General features: G+C 35.4%; 4 protein-coding genes across 5 annotated transcripts in view; 1 reads left to right on the forward strand and 3 right to left on the reverse strand.

The window, feature by feature from the left end:
* Positions 1-183: 183 nt before the first annotated feature.
* Positions 184-10,462, reverse strand: LOC144850889 (uncharacterized). 2 transcript variants are annotated; one of them, XM_078708390.1, is made up of 18 exons: positions 10,380-10,462; positions 9,259-9,819; positions 8,923-9,129; positions 8,080-8,814; positions 7,671-7,955; positions 7,201-7,431; positions 6,567-7,094; positions 6,155-6,433; positions 5,807-6,007; positions 5,002-5,682; positions 4,641-4,916; positions 4,224-4,469; positions 3,934-4,071; positions 3,226-3,657; positions 3,001-3,047; positions 2,629-2,892; positions 2,111-2,338; positions 184-1,836 (listed from the first exon to the last, which is right to left on the reverse strand). In XM_078708390.1, exons 2-18 carry the CDS (start codon positions 9,626-9,628, stop codon positions 1,660-1,662), a joined length of 5,325 nt encoding a protein of 1,774 aa, XP_078564516.1. In that variant the 5' UTR covers positions 9,629-9,819; positions 10,380-10,462; the 3' UTR covers positions 184-1,659. The 2 variants fall into 2 exon arrangements, with proteins under 2 accessions (XP_078564516.1, XP_078564515.1); XM_078708389.1 differs by having other exon boundaries at positions 10,164-10,427.
* Positions 10,463-11,636: 1,174 nt separating this feature from the next.
* Positions 11,637-13,794, reverse strand: LOC144849491 (protein real-time-like). The gene is made up of 4 exons (XM_078706417.1): positions 13,669-13,794; positions 13,227-13,371; positions 12,911-13,088; positions 11,637-12,383 (listed from the first exon to the last, which is right to left on the reverse strand). The coding sequence occupies exons 1-4, from the start codon at positions 13,773-13,775 to the stop codon at positions 11,833-11,835; spliced, it is 981 nt and encodes a 326-aa protein (XP_078562543.1). The 5' UTR covers positions 13,776-13,794; the 3' UTR covers positions 11,637-11,832.
* The window catches only part of LOC144849475 (granule associated Rac and RHOG effector protein 1-like), a 200,218-nt gene continuing 195,448 nt past the window's right edge, over positions 13,592-18,361 (reverse strand). The window contains exon 14 of the transcript XR_013613976.1: positions 13,592-13,616. The gene's annotated coding sequence lies outside the window, so the exon portion shown is untranslated. The remainder of the gene's footprint in view (positions 13,617-18,361) is intronic.
* Positions 16,596-18,001, forward strand: LOC144850541 (speriolin-like). Its single transcript, XM_078707827.1, has 2 exons — positions 16,596-16,947; positions 17,077-18,001. Exons 1-2 carry the CDS (start codon positions 16,740-16,742, stop codon positions 17,925-17,927), a joined length of 1,059 nt encoding a protein of 352 aa, XP_078563953.1. The 5' UTR covers positions 16,596-16,739; the 3' UTR covers positions 17,928-18,001.

Raw genomic sequence — 18,361 nt, forward strand, 5'->3', positions numbered from 1 at the left:
ATTAATGAATATTCATGAATTAATGATGGTACCATGGACCAAGTTCATGGTCATGAGTACAAAGGCTACAGATCATCATAGGTACGTTTTGTCCACACCAGTTGTTTAAACGGACATGTATTATCATCAATTACCTTTTTAATTTTAATTTGCAATTAAAAATCTCGCATTATATCTTTAACACACCGTTCTTCTGTTCCTCAGTTAAAACAGTCTGTTTTGCACACGGTTCGCTTGTTCATGAGTTCGTTCATCAACTTTTTCAACCAGCAACGTTCGCCTGTTATCAGTTAAAATAGTTGTATGATAGTCGAACAGTCTATTTTGCACACGGTTCGCTTGTTGACGCGGCTGTATTTCACTCACTTATACTTTTGATTGGTCTGTTTTACACACGGTTCGCTTGTTGGTGATTTCATTTCATAATATTTCATTCGACAACAATGTTTTTATATTTGTACGATGGTATAATGAATTTCATTCGAAAACTTAAAAAGGTCATATTTTTACTGGGACTGTGGCTTAAAAATATAGCATTTTATCTCTTGAAGGTTGTGTTCGGACTTTAAACTCGATTACACGTTTAACATAAATTACTCGGGGGCTGTGCTCGGACTTTAAACTCATTTGAGCTGTGTTCAGATTTTAAAATCAAATACACATTTAACCTAAATTACTCTGGGGAATAAAATTTACATTTACACCTTTTTACGCGTAAGGTCAAATTGTTCTTTATATCTCAAAATTTACACCTCATGCGACCATTACATGTGTAAACTGTAAAGTCCGAACGGGCTCATACACTTTTAAAACATTCAGTAAGAAATATAATCTATCAACCTAGTCAAGCTGAAAATAGTAGCTGAAACCTACCTCAGTCTTCTACAATACAAAAATGTTTTTTGCTGCTACTCTTTTTGTTTTTTTTTGTATGAGATAATTATTGACATCATCCAGGTACACATTATGTTTATTATTTTCTTATTTATTTTACGATTACGTAATGAAATTATGCTCATATTTTTTTATGGAATAGACCTATATTAATAGTTAAGAAACCATTATCGAAATCAATCAATCAATCAATCAATTCATATTTATAATGCGCCGAATTCTTCCCAGAGAGATAAGTTCTAAATAAATAACATTGTTTTCGAAATAGATCATTTTGCAGATAGGCAACTAATAAAATAACTATTTTTAACTACAGCATATCAACTATAAGATGGCTCAGACATAGGCCTAAATATAATTATTATCGATATATATAAGTTTTTTAAAGGTTTTTTTGGCATCGTCGTATCGTATCGTATTTTACCACATGCTGCGATTTTTTCCATTTGCGTTCAGTATTGCCACTTTTCTACTTTCTTAAGCCTAAAGTGTATCTCTCAATTAGTAGTAATTATTACAGTCTTGATTATTGTAAATTCATTTATATGTAATTTTACTTTCTATGGACCAGAGATTCCGAAACAAAGAATTGAATTAATGAATTTCCCTTGAATTTTAAAGTTACTTATCATAGAAGCATTTATGAGTTGTATTAGTAAAGTCACGTTTGCGGTACACCGGGTGAGTCCAAAGGAAATAAAAAGTAGGCCTAGGGACTGTCTTCACGTTTGACTTCGACTGTCTTCTGGAGAAAGATTGTTATTATCATTTTGTCGGATTTGTTCTGTGTTTCGATGCGTAGCGCAGTGTATTCAGTACCCATCTACTGAATTCACTGTCGTCTGTCTTTGTATTCCGCCGATGCGCCTGAATCTTATCAAACAATCTAGATGCTACATCCCAGGTCAGGTCAAACTCCGCCATTATCAAGCGTTTGTGTCTCTGTCAAAACAATATAAAGTAAATAAATGGAAATCTAGCACTTAAAACATACATTAGTATTTGTTGAGCAAACAATAACTTATTATGTTGGATCTCGATTTTTTAAGCTTGGTTTCAACTAGGTCGTACGTAAGGACGTAAGCGCAATGCAAGTAAACTAACCAATCACGACGCAATGGATCAATCTGTCCCTTGTGATTGGTCAATTCACTTGCGTTGCGCGTACGCCATTGCGTGCTTCCAATTGAACCAAGTTTTGATATTTTATCCGCACCTCTTCTTGTTGAAAATCTTCTGGTTTCTTTAATAGTACAGATACAGATTCAATCTCGTCTTCATACTTCCAAATTCTCTCCGCAATGTCAAGCTTGTAGCCGTCTGTTTTAATCATCGCCATCACCTTATCCACATCACCGTTGCATTTGTACAGATACTCTGAAACCTCGTGCATCGTAAGTTTATGACTGTCCTTTCTAAACTCGAATTGAAGGATCTCGCAAATCTACAATAATTAAATACAATTAGTTTACCTGCGACTGCGTAACATTTATAATAGTAACTTTATTGACAAACACTTTTGGATCATTTAATTATTATTATTAGTTACACCCTATTTTTAAAGTAGGCCTACCGTACTAACATCTTATGTACGCGCGTGACCATTTCTATAGCGCGTCTATCAAACCAAAGCTACTTTCTATGGTCAAACTGTCCTGTTTCTTAGTGCTATACTAAAAACATGCTGTGTTCACCAAGTACTGTGCTATTGCAAAAATAATTGAGTCTACATACCTGAGCCTCGAATTTACGAACACACATTGCTTTTGCTTTGTTCACGTCACCGGGGTACTTCACCAGTGACCGGATCACAGAGGCTTCTGCAATTCGGACTCCTGGTATTAACCGATGAAGATCCTTAGTTACGGATTTACATACTTCGGCAATAAACGCCTTATAATTGAATTTTAACCATTGAACAAAATTACAACCAGAGTGTTTACATTGCTCTTTGGCAATTCGTATATCATCTGAATCAAAACCCTGATTTCTCGCCTCCTTAAAATGAAAAATATTTAAATTATTTGGTTTAAAATTTAAGATGTGGTATATTAATATTCTATAATAATCTGTATATTCCATATGTTTGTGTCAAGTCCAACTAACCTGCATCATTACGTCCTCTTGCATCAAAGAGTCATATTGATTTGCTACTAAAATTAAATAATAAATGCTGTACTTGTTACTGATACTAGTGGTCCAGTGTTTTCAGCGTGAGTCGACTATAGTATGCAGAATCTCCCCGATGAACAACGCACAACATTGTGCTATTTTCGGTACTACTGAATAATTGTTAATGAGTTAAAAATGTATTATTTCTTTTGTTCTTACCATTTTCGTGTTCAACGGGACCATCTGTTTCAACGTCGTGAGGATCTATGACATATCGTAGTGATGGCCTTTCAGAAACGACTAGAGGTTTATCAGATTTAGCTCCTTCACTTTTGGTCGTCCAGGTGTTTAGAGAAGTGCTACCAGCATGGCTTGAATGTGATGTGTTCTCAATAGCATCAACAGCCTCTATCCGTACCATAAGTAATTGCCTTTTTCGTAACAATCCCTTATGTTCGCCTTCTATATCTTTGCGTTCTTCATCCCCTTTGTAGTCCATATGTTGTAATCTCAATTCCAATGCGTTGATTTTCTCCGTTACAACTTCATAATCGGATTTTAGTTTTTGGGAAACCTCGTTTATGCCAACTGGCATCGTTTCCGACTGGTTCAGATTATTGTCAACTCTAGGCAATATTTTCTGGTTATTTTCTGTAAGATGTGAATATGACATTAACTGAAAAACGGACTATTTTGCAGCCAACATAGGCCTAAAGTTTTAGCTGTTTGCTCCACACGAGGTGAATTCATTCGCGCGCGAACCCAAAGCCGCTTGAACTATACGCATGCGTATATTCATAAATATATATATATACATACTCATTTTGTCTTATAGATTACGGATACAATTACTGCATAATCAATTATTGTTTTCTTTTATTATAAGAAGTGAAATATAATTACATTTTGTTAACAAATTGTTGTTACCTTTGTGTCTTCTTTCGTGTGTCCTTCTATCTTTATGCTGATGATATTTTCCATCGCAAACTTTACAGAAAATATATACACATTCATTGCAAATAATAGCTCCATCTTCCTTGCCGCAAATTCCACATGGTTCAATCTCTGCAATGAACAAATAACATGCATTGAAGTCTGTTTTGGCCACTGAAGAATTTACTCTCGTGAAACGAAAGCGCGAATATTATATGCGCATGCGTATTCATATTTCAGTTTATAAGTAGGCCTAATACTTCTTGGTATAAGAAACAACTCACCGTCTCCGATTCCAGGATCACTGAACTCCTTTTCTGGCATTATGTTAGGTAGCGTAATAGGTACGCTGTTGTAACCTATTATACATTCGGTATTAGCAGGAGGCTGGTTACGTTTATGTGAATTCCTCTTCTTGTGTCGATGCCATTTTGTGTCACATTTTATACATCTTGCGTCACCACACTCGTCACAGGAGATAATTGCGTCATCGACACCACAAAGAACACATGGTTCTTTAACACATGGTTCTTTAACATAATAATATAATAATTTACTAATACTACTTCTATAGTAAATGGTACGGTAAAATGCATTTCAATCATAAGGAACAATGAAAAATAATATTGTCTTTAGTAAATATTAAAAAATATTTCTTTTTGTTTTGTTTATACAAAGTTATAAATTATTGTACTGTTTACCTTTTATCGGTTTGCCGAAATCATTTTCATTATGTTGGTATTCAGTTTCGTTTTCACCTTTTTGCTTGTTTCCTGGTTCACACACCTCCGCTGAGGCTATATCTTTCTTAGGATTTCCATCAGCAATCTCTGGCAAAACTTGCGTCTTGTTCCTGATATGTTTGTTCCTGTTTTTGTGCCGATGCCATTTTGCGTCACACTGAACGCATCTTGCGTCACCACACTGTTGACACGGAATACTAGCTTTTTTAACACCACAGAGAACACACGGCTCATCTTTTAAAATAATAAAAAAAAACATTTATCATTTGTGAGAAACATATCAATTGTATACTATTATAATAATGTATGTCATTTTTACCTTGACTATTGTCGCCTAACAGTTCTTCGTTATCTGACCTATAACCTGTACTCGTCTGATTTGGTTGCAAGATATCCGATGTATCTCCACCATTTCTGGGAAATAATTCAGGACCCTTTTGGTAGTTTTTAAATTCAGGATTACCGCCAATATTTTCTGAACTCATTTGGTCTAATTGCATTTCAATACTGTTTGACCTATAACCTCTGGGTATCTTGTCCAGTTTGACATCCACATTACCTCTACTGTCGGCAATGTCTTCACATACAATTGGATCACTTTTAAACGATTCACGTTTGATCACAATATTTTCTGAATACATCTGGTTTAAGCTCATTTCAATGTTGTGCAATGTCACACGTTGTTGAATTTCTTTATTGTCCTTCGATCTCAATGACTTTTCTAAACTTTCCGAATTTCCAAAGTTCGCAAAGGCTTCTTTGACGCTGTACTCTTTCATTCCATTCAACTCTGGTTCATTTGCATGTTCTCTCGTATCAGAATTCTCTTCCATTCCTCCAATAGTAGTTTTATTCAATGTTTCCTTTTGGGATCTTCGTTGATGAGTTCTTCTATTGGAATGGTTATGCCATTTTTTATCACAACTATCACATCTGGAATTTCCACATTCATAACAGAACATTGTGCTACTCTTAACTCCACATGTCTCACATAATGTGTCTGTTTTGAAAAAAAAACACGTTATTATAAACCTAATAATTATCTTCATAGATTATATTTGGAGGGACGTATACAGAGGCACATAGCTTTAATAGTCTAGTATAGGTATAAACTCCAAACCTACCATTATCAAATTTTGCTTCTTTACTGGTGACCTCATCTGTTAAATCTTGACGTGTCATGTCTTCTCCGTTTTCTTTCTTCTGCTTCTTCTGAGTTGGGTCAATTCTTATGTTTGTAAGAATTCCTATATTCATGTCAATAGTATGTATTTGTGTATCAACGTGTGAATCCATCCTCGCTTGACGGTCATTCAAAGCTTTTCCTGAAATGGCAAGGCCTCAATTAAGTTGTTGTTTCGACTTTTGTTAAATGTTAATGAATGAAATAATATAGTTATCATATTAAAAAAGTCGTTACTAAATACTCGACTATTAAACCTGCCAAATGTAAATGTCAATTATTGAAATACCTGTTTTGTTTGTTTTGTCGAAATTATTTTCTTGGTTTTCAGTTTCGATGGTTCTTTCATCATTTTTCTTGATTTCTGGTTCACGCTCCGCCGCTGAGGCTGTATCTTTCTTAGGATTTCCATCAGCAATCTCTTGCAAAACTTGCGACTTGTTCCTGATATGTTTGTTCCTGTTTTTGTGTCGATGCCATTTTGCGTCACACTGAACGCATCTTGCGTCACCACACTGTTGACACGGAATACTAGCTTTTTTAACACCACAGAGAACACACGGCTCATCTTTTAAAATAATTTAAAAAAACACTTATCATTTGTGGGAAACATATCAATTGTTGATGTTGTCTATCTTAACTTTAATTAATAAACTATAATCTGTCATATACAATCTAAATGTTATGTATTTCATTTTTACCTTGAATTTTGTCGCCTAAAAGTTCTTCGTTATCTGACCTGTAACCTGTACTCGTCTGATTTGGTTGCAAGACATCCGATTTATCTCTACCATTTTCGTGAGATACTTCAGAAACATTTGCGTAATTTTTAAATTCAAGATAATTACGTCCAATATTTTCTAAATTCTTTTGCTCTGAGGTCATTTCAATGTTGCTCAATGGTACACTTCGTTCTCTTTGTTGAACTTCTTTATTTTCCGGTTTCAATGAATTTTCTAAACTTTTGAAATGTCCAACGTTCGCAAAATTTTCTTTTAGGCTCTCCTTCTTCATTTCATTCAACTCTGGTTCTTCTGCAGTTTCTTCTGTTTTAGAATTTTCTTCCGTTTCCTTAGTAGTTTTATCCAATGTTTCCTTTCGGGGTCTTTGTTGATGAGTTCTTCTATTGGAATGGTTATGCCATTTTTTATCACAACTATCACATCTGGAACTTCCACATTCATCACAGGACATTGTGCCATTCTTGATTCCACATGTCTCACACACGTCTGTTTGGAATAAAACATGACACTTAGTTACTTTAATTAACATGAGATTGGTTATCTTGTAAAATAATGTGAGTGATGTTCACGGAAGAACAATTTTCTGACCTACCTTTATCAACTTCTGCTTTACTGGTGACATCATCTGTTAAAGCTTGACGTGTCATGTCTTCTCCAGTTTGTTTCTTCTGCTTCTGAGTTGGGTCAATTCTGATGATTGGAAGAGGTCCTATATTCATGTCAATAGTATGTTTTTGTGTATCTCTGTGTGAATCCGCTTTCGTTTGACAGTGATTTAAAGATAAAGCTTTTTCTGAAGTAGTAAGGCCTTCAGGTAAGTTGTCTGTTTTGATAAAAACAAATGAATGAAATCATTTTAATCCTATTAAAACAGCTTAAAATACAAAATTACTACTTCTATCAACAGTACCACCACGAAGTTAAATCCATAGATCTGCATCCAAGATACATAAAAATATAACGCATGCGTACAAAAGCTCACTAGTGTATAAAAGCGCGTTTTCTTTTCGTTACTAACGACTCGACACCTACCAAACATGTAAATGTCAAAAATTTAATTACCAAACTCAGTCGGTTTGACGAAATCATTTTCAGTTTCTTGGTATTCAGTTTCGTTGGTTCTTTCATCATTTTTCTTGATTTCTGGCTCACACTCCGCCGCTGAGGCTGTATCTTTCTTAGGATTTCCATCAGCAATCTCTTGCAAAACTTGCGTCTTGTTCCTGATATGTTTGTTCCTGTTTTTGTGCCGATGCCATTTTGCATCGCATTGAACGCATCTTGCGTCACCACACTGTTGACACGGAATACTAGCTTTTTCAACACCACAGAGAACACACAGCTCATCTTTTATATAAAATAAACATTTAGTATTTGTTAAACCTATCCTTGTTGTTTTTGTCTATTTGAATTGAATTAAACATATGTTATATAAACATCTAAATGTTAGGCTTATGTATGTCATTTTTACCTAGAATATTGTCGCCTAACAGTTCTTCGTTATCTGACTTGTAACCTGTACTCGTCTGATCTGGTTGCAAGACATCCGATTTATCTTTACCATTTTCGTGAGATACTTCAGGAACATTTGCGTAATTTTTTAATTCAGGATAATTACGTCCAATATTTTCTAAATTCATTTGCTCTAATCGCATTTCAATGCTGTTCAATTGTACACTTTGTCCTCTTTGTTGAACTTCCTTATCTTCCGATTTCAATGACTTTTCTAAACTTTCATTTTCTTGTATGCTCTCTTTCCTCATTCCATTCAACTCTGGTTCTTTTGCAGCTTCTTCTGTATCAGAATGCTCCTTCATTTCAATGGATTTATTTAAAGTTTCCTTTCGAGGTCTTTGTTGATGAGTTCTCCGTTTGGGATTGTTGTGCCACTTTTTATCACAACTATCACATCTGGAATTCTCACATACATCACAAGTCATTGTACCAACCTTAACCCCACATGTCTCACATAATGTGTCAGTGTTGTCCTTAATTCCATTCAACTCTGGTACATTTTCAGTTTCTCCAATATCAGAATTCTCTTTTAATTCAATAGATTTATTGAAGGATTCTTTTTTAGATCTTCGTTGATGACTTCTTCTTTTCGGATTGTTATGCCACTTTTTATCACAACTATCACATCTGGAATGTTCACATACATCACAGGACATTGTACCACTCTTGATTCCACATGTCTCACACATGTCTGTTTTGAAAAAAACATTATTAGAGAGAGATTGGTTGGTTTAAAATAATCTTTGTAGTTGTTTAGTTTAAAGTAGGCTTAACAGTAGTACACTAAATTCCAACCTACCTGTATCAACGTTTGAGTCATTAGTGACCTCATCTGTTAAAGCTTTACGTGTCATGTCTTCTCTATTCTTTTTCTCTTTCTTCTGCTTCTGAGTTGGGTCAATTCTAATAATTGGAAGAGGTCCTATATTCATGTCAATAGTATGCATTTGTGTATCAACGTGTGACTCCATCATCGCCTGACAGTCATTTGAAGACAAATCTTTTTCTGAAATAATAAGGCCTCAGTTAGGTAATATCTGAAATGTATCACAAACCCTAATTTTTACGAAAATAAGTCTTAATATATACTGCCCTTAATTGTAAGCAGTGAATATAATGTGTAGTTCGTATTCACCTTTGACATCTGGTTTATCTGTCGTCGCCGAATCTTTAGGTGATGACGTTACTCCGCTCTCTGATTCTCGGCATTTAGCAGACGACAAAGATTGTTCTGACGTAGAAGATGCAACATCCGACTCCTCTCGCGCTTTCCATCTGTCCAACGAAATATCTTCCGAACTTTTATTTTCAAATGTGTTTGTTGGTTTTGTTGCTTCTTGTAAAGATTCAGGTTGATCTTTGCTACGTTTCAAAGATTTTTTCATAGATTTTATTGACAATTTTTTCTTCTGTTTCTCACTTGTTTTCCCTTCGTTTTTGTTCTTTGTAGTTTTTCTTTTTTCCTCATCTGAGCTTGGTTGGATAAGGCCCATCTGGTTTCCCATTGTTTCCTTTCCGCCGCCTCGGTCTAAGTTCGTGTTGTCCGTAATGTCAAATTGTAACTCGAATATTGTCGACTTCTCGTCGTTCTTCTAGGCTCTAGGCTTAATTAGTTCCGTAGTTCAATCAAAATAGGAATAAATGACATGCTACCTACCGGAACGATATCCTGTATCATCCGCCAATTTCTCGGACTCTACATTTTAAAATGTGCATATTAAACATTTAAATACAGAATTTATTAATAATTGAAAATAATGACGTAAGCTTACATAAAATATCAATAAATGTCATGCCGGTTCAACAGTCCATTATATTTAATGGTGGATGCATTTTGGTGGGTGTTTGAATTCAGAGGAAATCGATTTTTCTCCTGGTACATTCGCCACTATATATTATATGTTATGTCTGCATACAATAAACGAAAAACATGGAATTTCCCACATGAGTGTTGGCAACAGCAAAAACTCAAGAATAGTGTATTGTCCATTTATTCCCGATTAGCTTAGCTATTTGTTGCTTAGAAGACCATATACTTACAATTTCTCTTTTAGGACATTCAGCATATTTCTGACTATCGGTTTCGCAACAACTATAATTTCGTCATTGACAAAGAACGAGCTACAGTCAAATTTAGCTGCTTATAAAGCCATGCTTAGGATATGATCTACCGGCTGCTATACAGTCTTCTTCAAATTACCTGCCTATATTAATACCAATAAACCTAGTTTGTTTAACAGGGACTACAGAACCTACCATGTATCTTACACACCCAGTACAGCAATTCTTTGCTCGGTTATACTTCCGAGACATGAACAATACGAATCAATGATATTTTTGTCTACGTTGTATTGTTAATTGGAAAACATTCAGCAAAAATAGCAAAGTGGAAATCCCCGGAATAGTCTTGGTATGACGTCATGACAAATCGATCGCGATACGTTTACAAAGTGTTGTAGGCCGCTACTGAAAACACACAGAGGAGGAATTATTAGTTATTCTAGTCTACATTGAATTTATAAAATGATTGTATTTCTTCTATTTAATTTCCTTGTTTATTTCTACAAAAACAAAACATTCAGTTGTTTTTGTGAGTTCATACTACTCGTGCTCAGGCCTAGACATTCGTCTTGATAAAGAACACCTACGTTTTGTGACTATATTTAGGCTTAACAATTATTACATAATAACTGCGGTTCTAGAATTTTCTTTCACATTACCGACACAAAGCACCACCTATACTGGTATTTACATTATATTGTTCAAACAATGGACGTTCAGCGTATAATATGAACGTGTTCTGTGTAACAGGCAGGTTTGTGTGTGTGAACTCGAACTTATTTTGTGAACAGGTTTCCTCCTCCGTGCACAATTAAGTTTTATACAGCCAACAAAAAATTAAGAATATTTACGAACGAATTCAACATAAATCAATTGAGGCTGTACTAACACTGGTTAGTTATTATAATGATATAAACTAAAATAACTAATATAAAACATCAGAGGCTTGATAGGTTTAGAGGGGCGACCTATTGAGCCAGAGTCAACGGTCCAAAGGTTGCCATTTCTCTTTTATAACTGTTCAAATTGTTCAATATATACTTATTCACACCACGGTATTCATTACCTAATCTTCCTAACGACAGAAAATCGCATTTTGAGAGACATTTCACTAAAATGAATTGACGTGTCACATGATTGTTTAAAATTATCTTTATTATAATTTTACAAAATCACTTATAAATATCTAATTTATAAATTTCGTTAAACACGTATATAAATTGTATATTTGATTATTGCACAAATCAAGGAAGAGTCTTGAGCTAATTAAACTTAATTCTCACTTTATCAGCCGCAGCAGCAGTATCACACAAATACTCAAGCACCATGTGGTGATTTGTAAATTTCTTTGCTAAAATAATTATTAATTTTCCACTTAAATTCGCGGCTGCAAACAACCAATCACAATCGAACGCTCCATTAAAAAAAGTAACTTGTGATTGGTCAAATCACTGGCGTTAGCGTAGACGCGTAGTTGAGTACAGTCGGCCGGTGAACCAGCCTGATTAAGATTAGACGGCACGTTTGCATTGAGGAGTGCAGTTGCAGTTACTCTTAACTAGCGCGCATTAAGCTACGGATACGCGCGCGTATATACAGTACGTGTATATTTGGTTGATTAAAGAGAGGTGTGTATTTATAAGTTCAATCACCAATCTTGGTTAATATCTTCTTCATCGTCTTGATTTCGCGACTGTTGTCTTTTGGCGCGCTCTCGCATATCTTGAACATAGTTAGGATGAGGTTCGTGCATAGGTGGCGTCTTTGGTAGTTCATCCCTGGACATTCCCGTCTGTTTACAAACAACTTGTCTGTAATATGGATCTAAGTAATTCCTGACATAGTCTGGGCAGCCGCGTGGGTCGTGTGAATCTGGATCATCTGGTGGTTTCCAGAATGACTTCTGTGAAGGCAGCATCGGTTTATGTTTGTTTAATCGTAGTTCTTGCAAAAACCACCGTGTCAGACTTGGGTCAAAGAATTCCTCGAAACATTTTTCGATTTTGTTGTCACCTCTGGCTAGCCTAGCTTTAGCCAGCGTATTTTTGTGTACGAATATCTTAATGGCCTTCCAAGCACCTTCAAACAACCACCCATGGTTGACAATAATGACGTTTCCAAGACGTTCGGTGTAATGGGTAGCTATCACAGAGTTGACGGCACTACCCAGACGTGGATTACAAGCAGATAGGGTCATTCCTACAAACAATTACATCAATAATGTTAATGTTTTTTCTTTTCTTTTCTTTTCTTTTATTCAATTTTTCACACTTCAAAAATAATACAAGTTATGTGAAACAATGATAACAGGTGTCATAGTAATAAACATTAAGGTAATCAAACTAATTTAAACAAAACATATAGAGATACTTGTACAACAAACAAGTGTGAAAGGAGGTCAATTAAGTATGATACTTTAAGCTTGACCCCCTAACAAGACTGCAGGTTAATACTAACTACCACAATACAAGTAGGTAATTTGACCAATCACGACGAGATGGATTGAAATGTCGCTTTTGATTGGTCAACTCACTTGAGTTGTGCCTGAACAAACTTAAAATCTTACCGTATTGCACGCAATTCACGGGATTGACATGTACGTACCATGAAAAATAAACACACGTTGACTTGCGCGTGCACCCGCTGATAAAAGGACAACTTTGTGAACGCGCGCGTACATTTATGGGTTTCTTTTTCCTACTGATAATTGTTTAACATTGGCCTACCTGTTACATCAAGGACCCACACCCATCTGCAAGCGTCTTGTAACATACTTCTCTTGGCGTTCTCAGCTAAATGTAATAAATGTTGTACATTATCCTCGGCTGTATAGTGCTGAGTTGAGGCTTGTGCAAAGCACGAGTAAATGACAGGTCTACCAGTCTTGTCGTGACCAACTTGACGCTATACAGAAGGTAAAAATATGTATACATAATTAAACATTCAATAATGTTATTGATTATGAAGTTTTATTTATACAATATTGAAATACATTATGTAATTTTATAGAACACATAAATTATAGAGAGATATCAAGCCTACCCAAGCATGAAATCCAGGCTGATCCTCACAATATTTACAGTCTGCCTCGAGAGGACGCCGTTCTTTTCTCCATTGAACAGTGTCTCGTAAGCGGATTTCGGCTTCTTCTAAGTCCCATTCATATCCTACTAAGTACCGCATCCGGCTGTAAGAGAAAAACATAACACCTTAAAAATATATTCCAGCTACTGGATAATACATAAAACGATCTCTAAAAAGTAAAATTTGCTTTGTTACAAACTTCAATGTCAACTCCTGCCCTATGAGACGCAACGCATGAAATGACGTAAGCGCAACGCAAGCAAGTTGGCTAATGACAAGCGATAATTCGGATAATGATCTACTACCGATTATTGTGAATGGTTAAATTACTTGCGTTGCGCTTACGCACTTCCTTGCGCGTTACCACGCGTCTAATAAGTTGTAACAACATATTTCTTACGTATTTTCCATTTTGGCAAATCCTTCTTCATCTTCAACATCTTGCATCCGGTACAGGAGTTCTTTCATCTTCTCTTCCTTCTCTTTATCGCTTGGCTCAGCCGGCATTTTGGATTTCGTGTCTTTTACTTTACTGAAAATACAATATATATTTATATTAAATAATAGAAAAAGATTATTATTATGTTCTGTGACGTTGAATTTGACATATCGGCTCATATCATACAATATGATATATGTATACAGCATACCGTATGAAATACGTTGTCGACGTGTTCCCATCGTTCATTGCTGAGCAGGTCTATCGATGGATCGGTGTATGCACTTAACAGGCCATCTTTGTTGTAATTACGAATGAATTTAACTTTACTGTCGTTATTTGTACTCGTAATAATTTTATGTAGTGTAGTAAAAATTTAAAGAATAACTTGACTGAAAATTGAAAGTTTAAAAGAAGGCCGAAAGGCACGTGACTAGATCCGGGAGATCTCTTTCTTGTTAGATTATTTAGACTTTGGTATTATGGTTCATTTGGACCCGGTCGACACAAAAGCATCATTGTGTACTAGAATTCTTGCCATTGTAGAAAAGATCACAAGGAGGTAAGTCTACGCTTAACCTACTTATCTTTGTGAAAAAGATGAACGTTTTAAAAAATTAAATACAACAATCAACAACAATCCGAGCATTGTGCAGCAACTTAGCCATGGATAATGTTGTTTAGGTGTCGTTTTAGTGTAGCCATGGATACTCATGCCAGGAGTCATTTTAAGTGGGGTGGGTAGGGCGAATGCTGTCCAGGTGTCGTTTTGGTGGAGAAGGGTTACTTGTTTGCTATACAAAGATTGCTTACAAAAACAGCTTGTTTCTCACGTCAGTGTATCTTGGACATTTTGTACGGTCCCGAACGGCTAGAATACTCGTACAGTATTACGTATTATTATTGCGATTTATAAGCACAGCACTATACTTGGCTAATAGCACATTATTACGCGCTCAAAGTCAAAGTTAATTTCATGAATATATATTACCATTATATGAAAATTGAAAACTAAAGAATTTATCTGTTTGTTGAAACCTTTGTTGTATTGACCGCGTGTTCCGCCCGATCGTGCTGATCTTAACACGTAATACCACGCTTAGTAATATCAATTAATTATACATATTATGTTAATGCTACGGTATCGAGATAATACTTACAACATAAATGGCTAAAAGCAGCAACATGTTAACATGGCGACGTTACCATATCTGTCATTGTGTTTTCTGAGCCTCATCATGCCGGTTACTACAAAAATCGCTGAATAATACAGCTTTATTGAAAATCTTTGTTTGACTTATTCTATAAGCAACTATGAATAGAAGATATGACATCGATTGATCCAATAACGTGATGTTATTAGACAAGCACACTCAACGACAGTGAATAAATATTTAATTAGCACAATTATTATGCTGAGTGTTAAAAGAGGAAATCGACGGTGTATTTTATTTTATAAGTTCGTGGTTCTGTTTCTTTTATTACAGACTGGAAGGGTGTCCTCATGGGCCTCTCCGTGAAATAATCAATTAAAATAATTTTTTTACAGTACTGTGCTTATAACGGGTTTACATCTAGTGCTTACCGTCAGCAAATAAAATGCGTCGAGTGCAATATACATGGTATCCTGTCCGTTTGTACTAAATTAAACGCGTTTCGAACGAGTGCTTATGCATACCGTCAGCAAATGCGTTTACGACGAGTGCATTATAACATGCACGGTATATTAAGTCCCATCAGTGATGCCCATCGTCGTAGGATAGTAGTAGTATAGTTTGTGATCAATCAGCTATCGTGTAGGCTAGGCTATAACAATTTTGCGTTCACATGTGCGAGTGCACGACAGCTGACGGAAAGCAATATCATAATCGCATTAAAAAAAAATAATGATATACTAATACAAATTGTTGTTTTTCTATTCTAAAAAAAAGTGGAAAAAATAAGTCTTACCTGGTTTTGGTTGAGAATAATCGGCGTGTAGTCTGTGTAGTCTATATGAAAATAGTGACCACTGGTGATAGTGATGGTAATGCAAATATAAAATATCAATTTGGTTAATCATTAATTATTATCATAACGTTGTTTAATTCAATGCACCTCTAATATAGATCAAAGTCTAACTCATCAATCCTCATCTTTCAGTTTTCCATATTTGTTTAACATTTCGAAATGATAATTCGGCCTCCAATGCTCCTAGGTGAAGATGGAACTTTAATGCTTAATCCCACAGGATAATCACAAGTCTCAATAGTTATTGAGTCCTATTCTACCAATAGGCGCGGTGTATTCAACTTGGTTCCTACTATGACGCGAAAAAACGTAGCGCAACGCAAGCGAGTTAGCAATGCGCGGTTGTGATTGGTTAAATTACTGATTTTGCTTCCGACGTCCTTGCATTGCGTCCAAGTTGGATTGTGTACTACACCAACGCCAAACCACTTTCCCTTCTCATAATCTTCGCTACATTCTGTTTTTGTTTTCGAAATTTGATTTATTTCTTTCTTTTTATCAATATTTAAGTGTATAATTATGTGTTTCATAATTCATGATCACTATTAGGTCTAGTCATCATTGATCTTTCGATTCACGCCCTAGCAGTTTATGTTCCTGGTTGTGTAATAGTTTCATTTTTTCTGTTCAAAAACACAATGTTAAATCATATGCAAACATTGACGGTTAAATACATAACGCTTTGATAAATAGCAGTGACCTTTGACAACATCTTATCAAAAGGGCGTACGCCGCAATTGATGATAAAGACTAAACACTTAAATAATCCACACATTGATGACATGGTGGCGCTATTTCAAATATAAACGAACGGGAATAGTTGTGCGCGTTACTCCTGTTACTAAGATACAGCGAAACGCGTTACTCTTGTTACTAAGATACAATAAAACGCGTTATTCGTGTTACTACGATACAACGCAGTGTTTATGTGTACTGTGCACGGCGGACGTACGTTCATAGTAATTAAAACAAAAGAATGGTTTTATTAGTATTCATTTGGCGTGACGTAAATATTCTGTAAAATGTCCACATTTAACAATAAAGGTGAAAAAAGTAGTGGCTTTGTTTCATCAGACAAATTCAACGAAACAAACGCATTACTACAAGAAGAAAATCGTTCTTTAAAATCTCAACTGGAATTGTTGAAAGAAAATTCTGATCTGAAATCAGCGACTTTGATTAGTGTTCTTGCAAGTTGGATGTCTGGAAAACGATTGAACATTTCTAGCGGTAAGTGATCTTATTATGAAATATTAAATAATATTGAAAATCCATGTACGGTATTATTACAGTAGGCCTATATAATATTAAAGAGCCGAATAAATACTAAGAAATAAAATGTTATAAATATTTTTTTAGAAAATAATGGAGAAACATGTTGCAGTATTCCACAAAAGGAACTTTCCACAATTGTGTATGAAAATAAATCTAAACAATGCGCGCATGCAGTTGATGGAATAACATGTGATTGTAGTATGCCTAGGTTTAAAAACACTCAACCAATCAGAGAAACAAATCACAAATCACGTGATCAAACTGACAGATCTTACACAGAGACATTTCAGCCAAAAATACATTCTACTCCTAAGAAAAATATTGTTGGAGCGAATGAGACGTCGAGAAGCAGACTATCAGATGCATCTGCATTAACTGAAATTGAGTATGTAGACAAGCGCCCTCTGACGAGAACTGATTTAAGTTTAGGTGCTTCGGCGGCGTCTTTGAGTCAAGGTGCAGAAGAAGAAAGAGAATTAACGTTGAGAATAATTGGTGAGATAGCTTTCCAACTCGATCGTCGAATAGTCTCCTACATTTTCAGGATGACCGACCATCAAAATAGTAAAAGACGTTTCTATGGTTACACATTACTTACTATGGCAACGATGATAGATGTTGAAAGTGCTGGTGATTTGTCAATACGTCAACATTTCATAGACAAACTTCGAAAAGTGGTTACATTTTTAAGCCCACTAGGTTTCGACATCGAATACCATCCTTCTCGCTTAGTTGCAATTGTTAACAAATTTGGACGACTGAATATTATGAATAGAACTGCGGAGACGACAGAACCTTACCTAGAGGAGGCGCGCTTCAATGCGTTATTAGATGATCTCCAACTCGAGCAAACCGAACGTTTTGATATGTTAATATTGTTGGCCAGCCTAAAAGCAATGTCGAGGATCGATGGTTTTCAGTTATTTCTATTTTAATGGGTTACATCATTTTAATGGGTTACATCAATTTAATTTACATACTAATGAACGTAACAATAAACGTCTCGCTTAATACACATTTGCGTAGAGATTGTTCTGTTTCTTTTCTCTGTGTCAGTACTGTTAATCACATCAACAATACCTTTAAAACCTTTTTTTTCCTTGTGATAATAATTTTTTCTAAAGGGTCTTACGACTACAGACAATTACTTGTCTCTGTAAAATCCCTGTAATGTAAATGTTTATATTGTTGAATAAATGTGAATTGAAAAAAAAATACAGTAGGTCTATACATCCTTATGTTAATTCCGGGAGTGCATTTGGTCGATTTACAGTTCTTTTACCGAGGCTGCGAATAGCTAGCTATTTAAATATGCAAAAACCATCTTGAAATAACCGTATGGAAGAGAGACTCGCGGTGCAAAAGTTCA

This window comes from Antedon bifida, chromosome 8 (assembly GCF_963402885.1).
Source record: "Antedon bifida chromosome 8, ecAntBifi1.1, whole genome shotgun sequence".
Lineage (NCBI taxonomy): Eukaryota > Metazoa > Echinodermata > Crinoidea > Comatulida > Antedonidae > Antedon > Antedon bifida.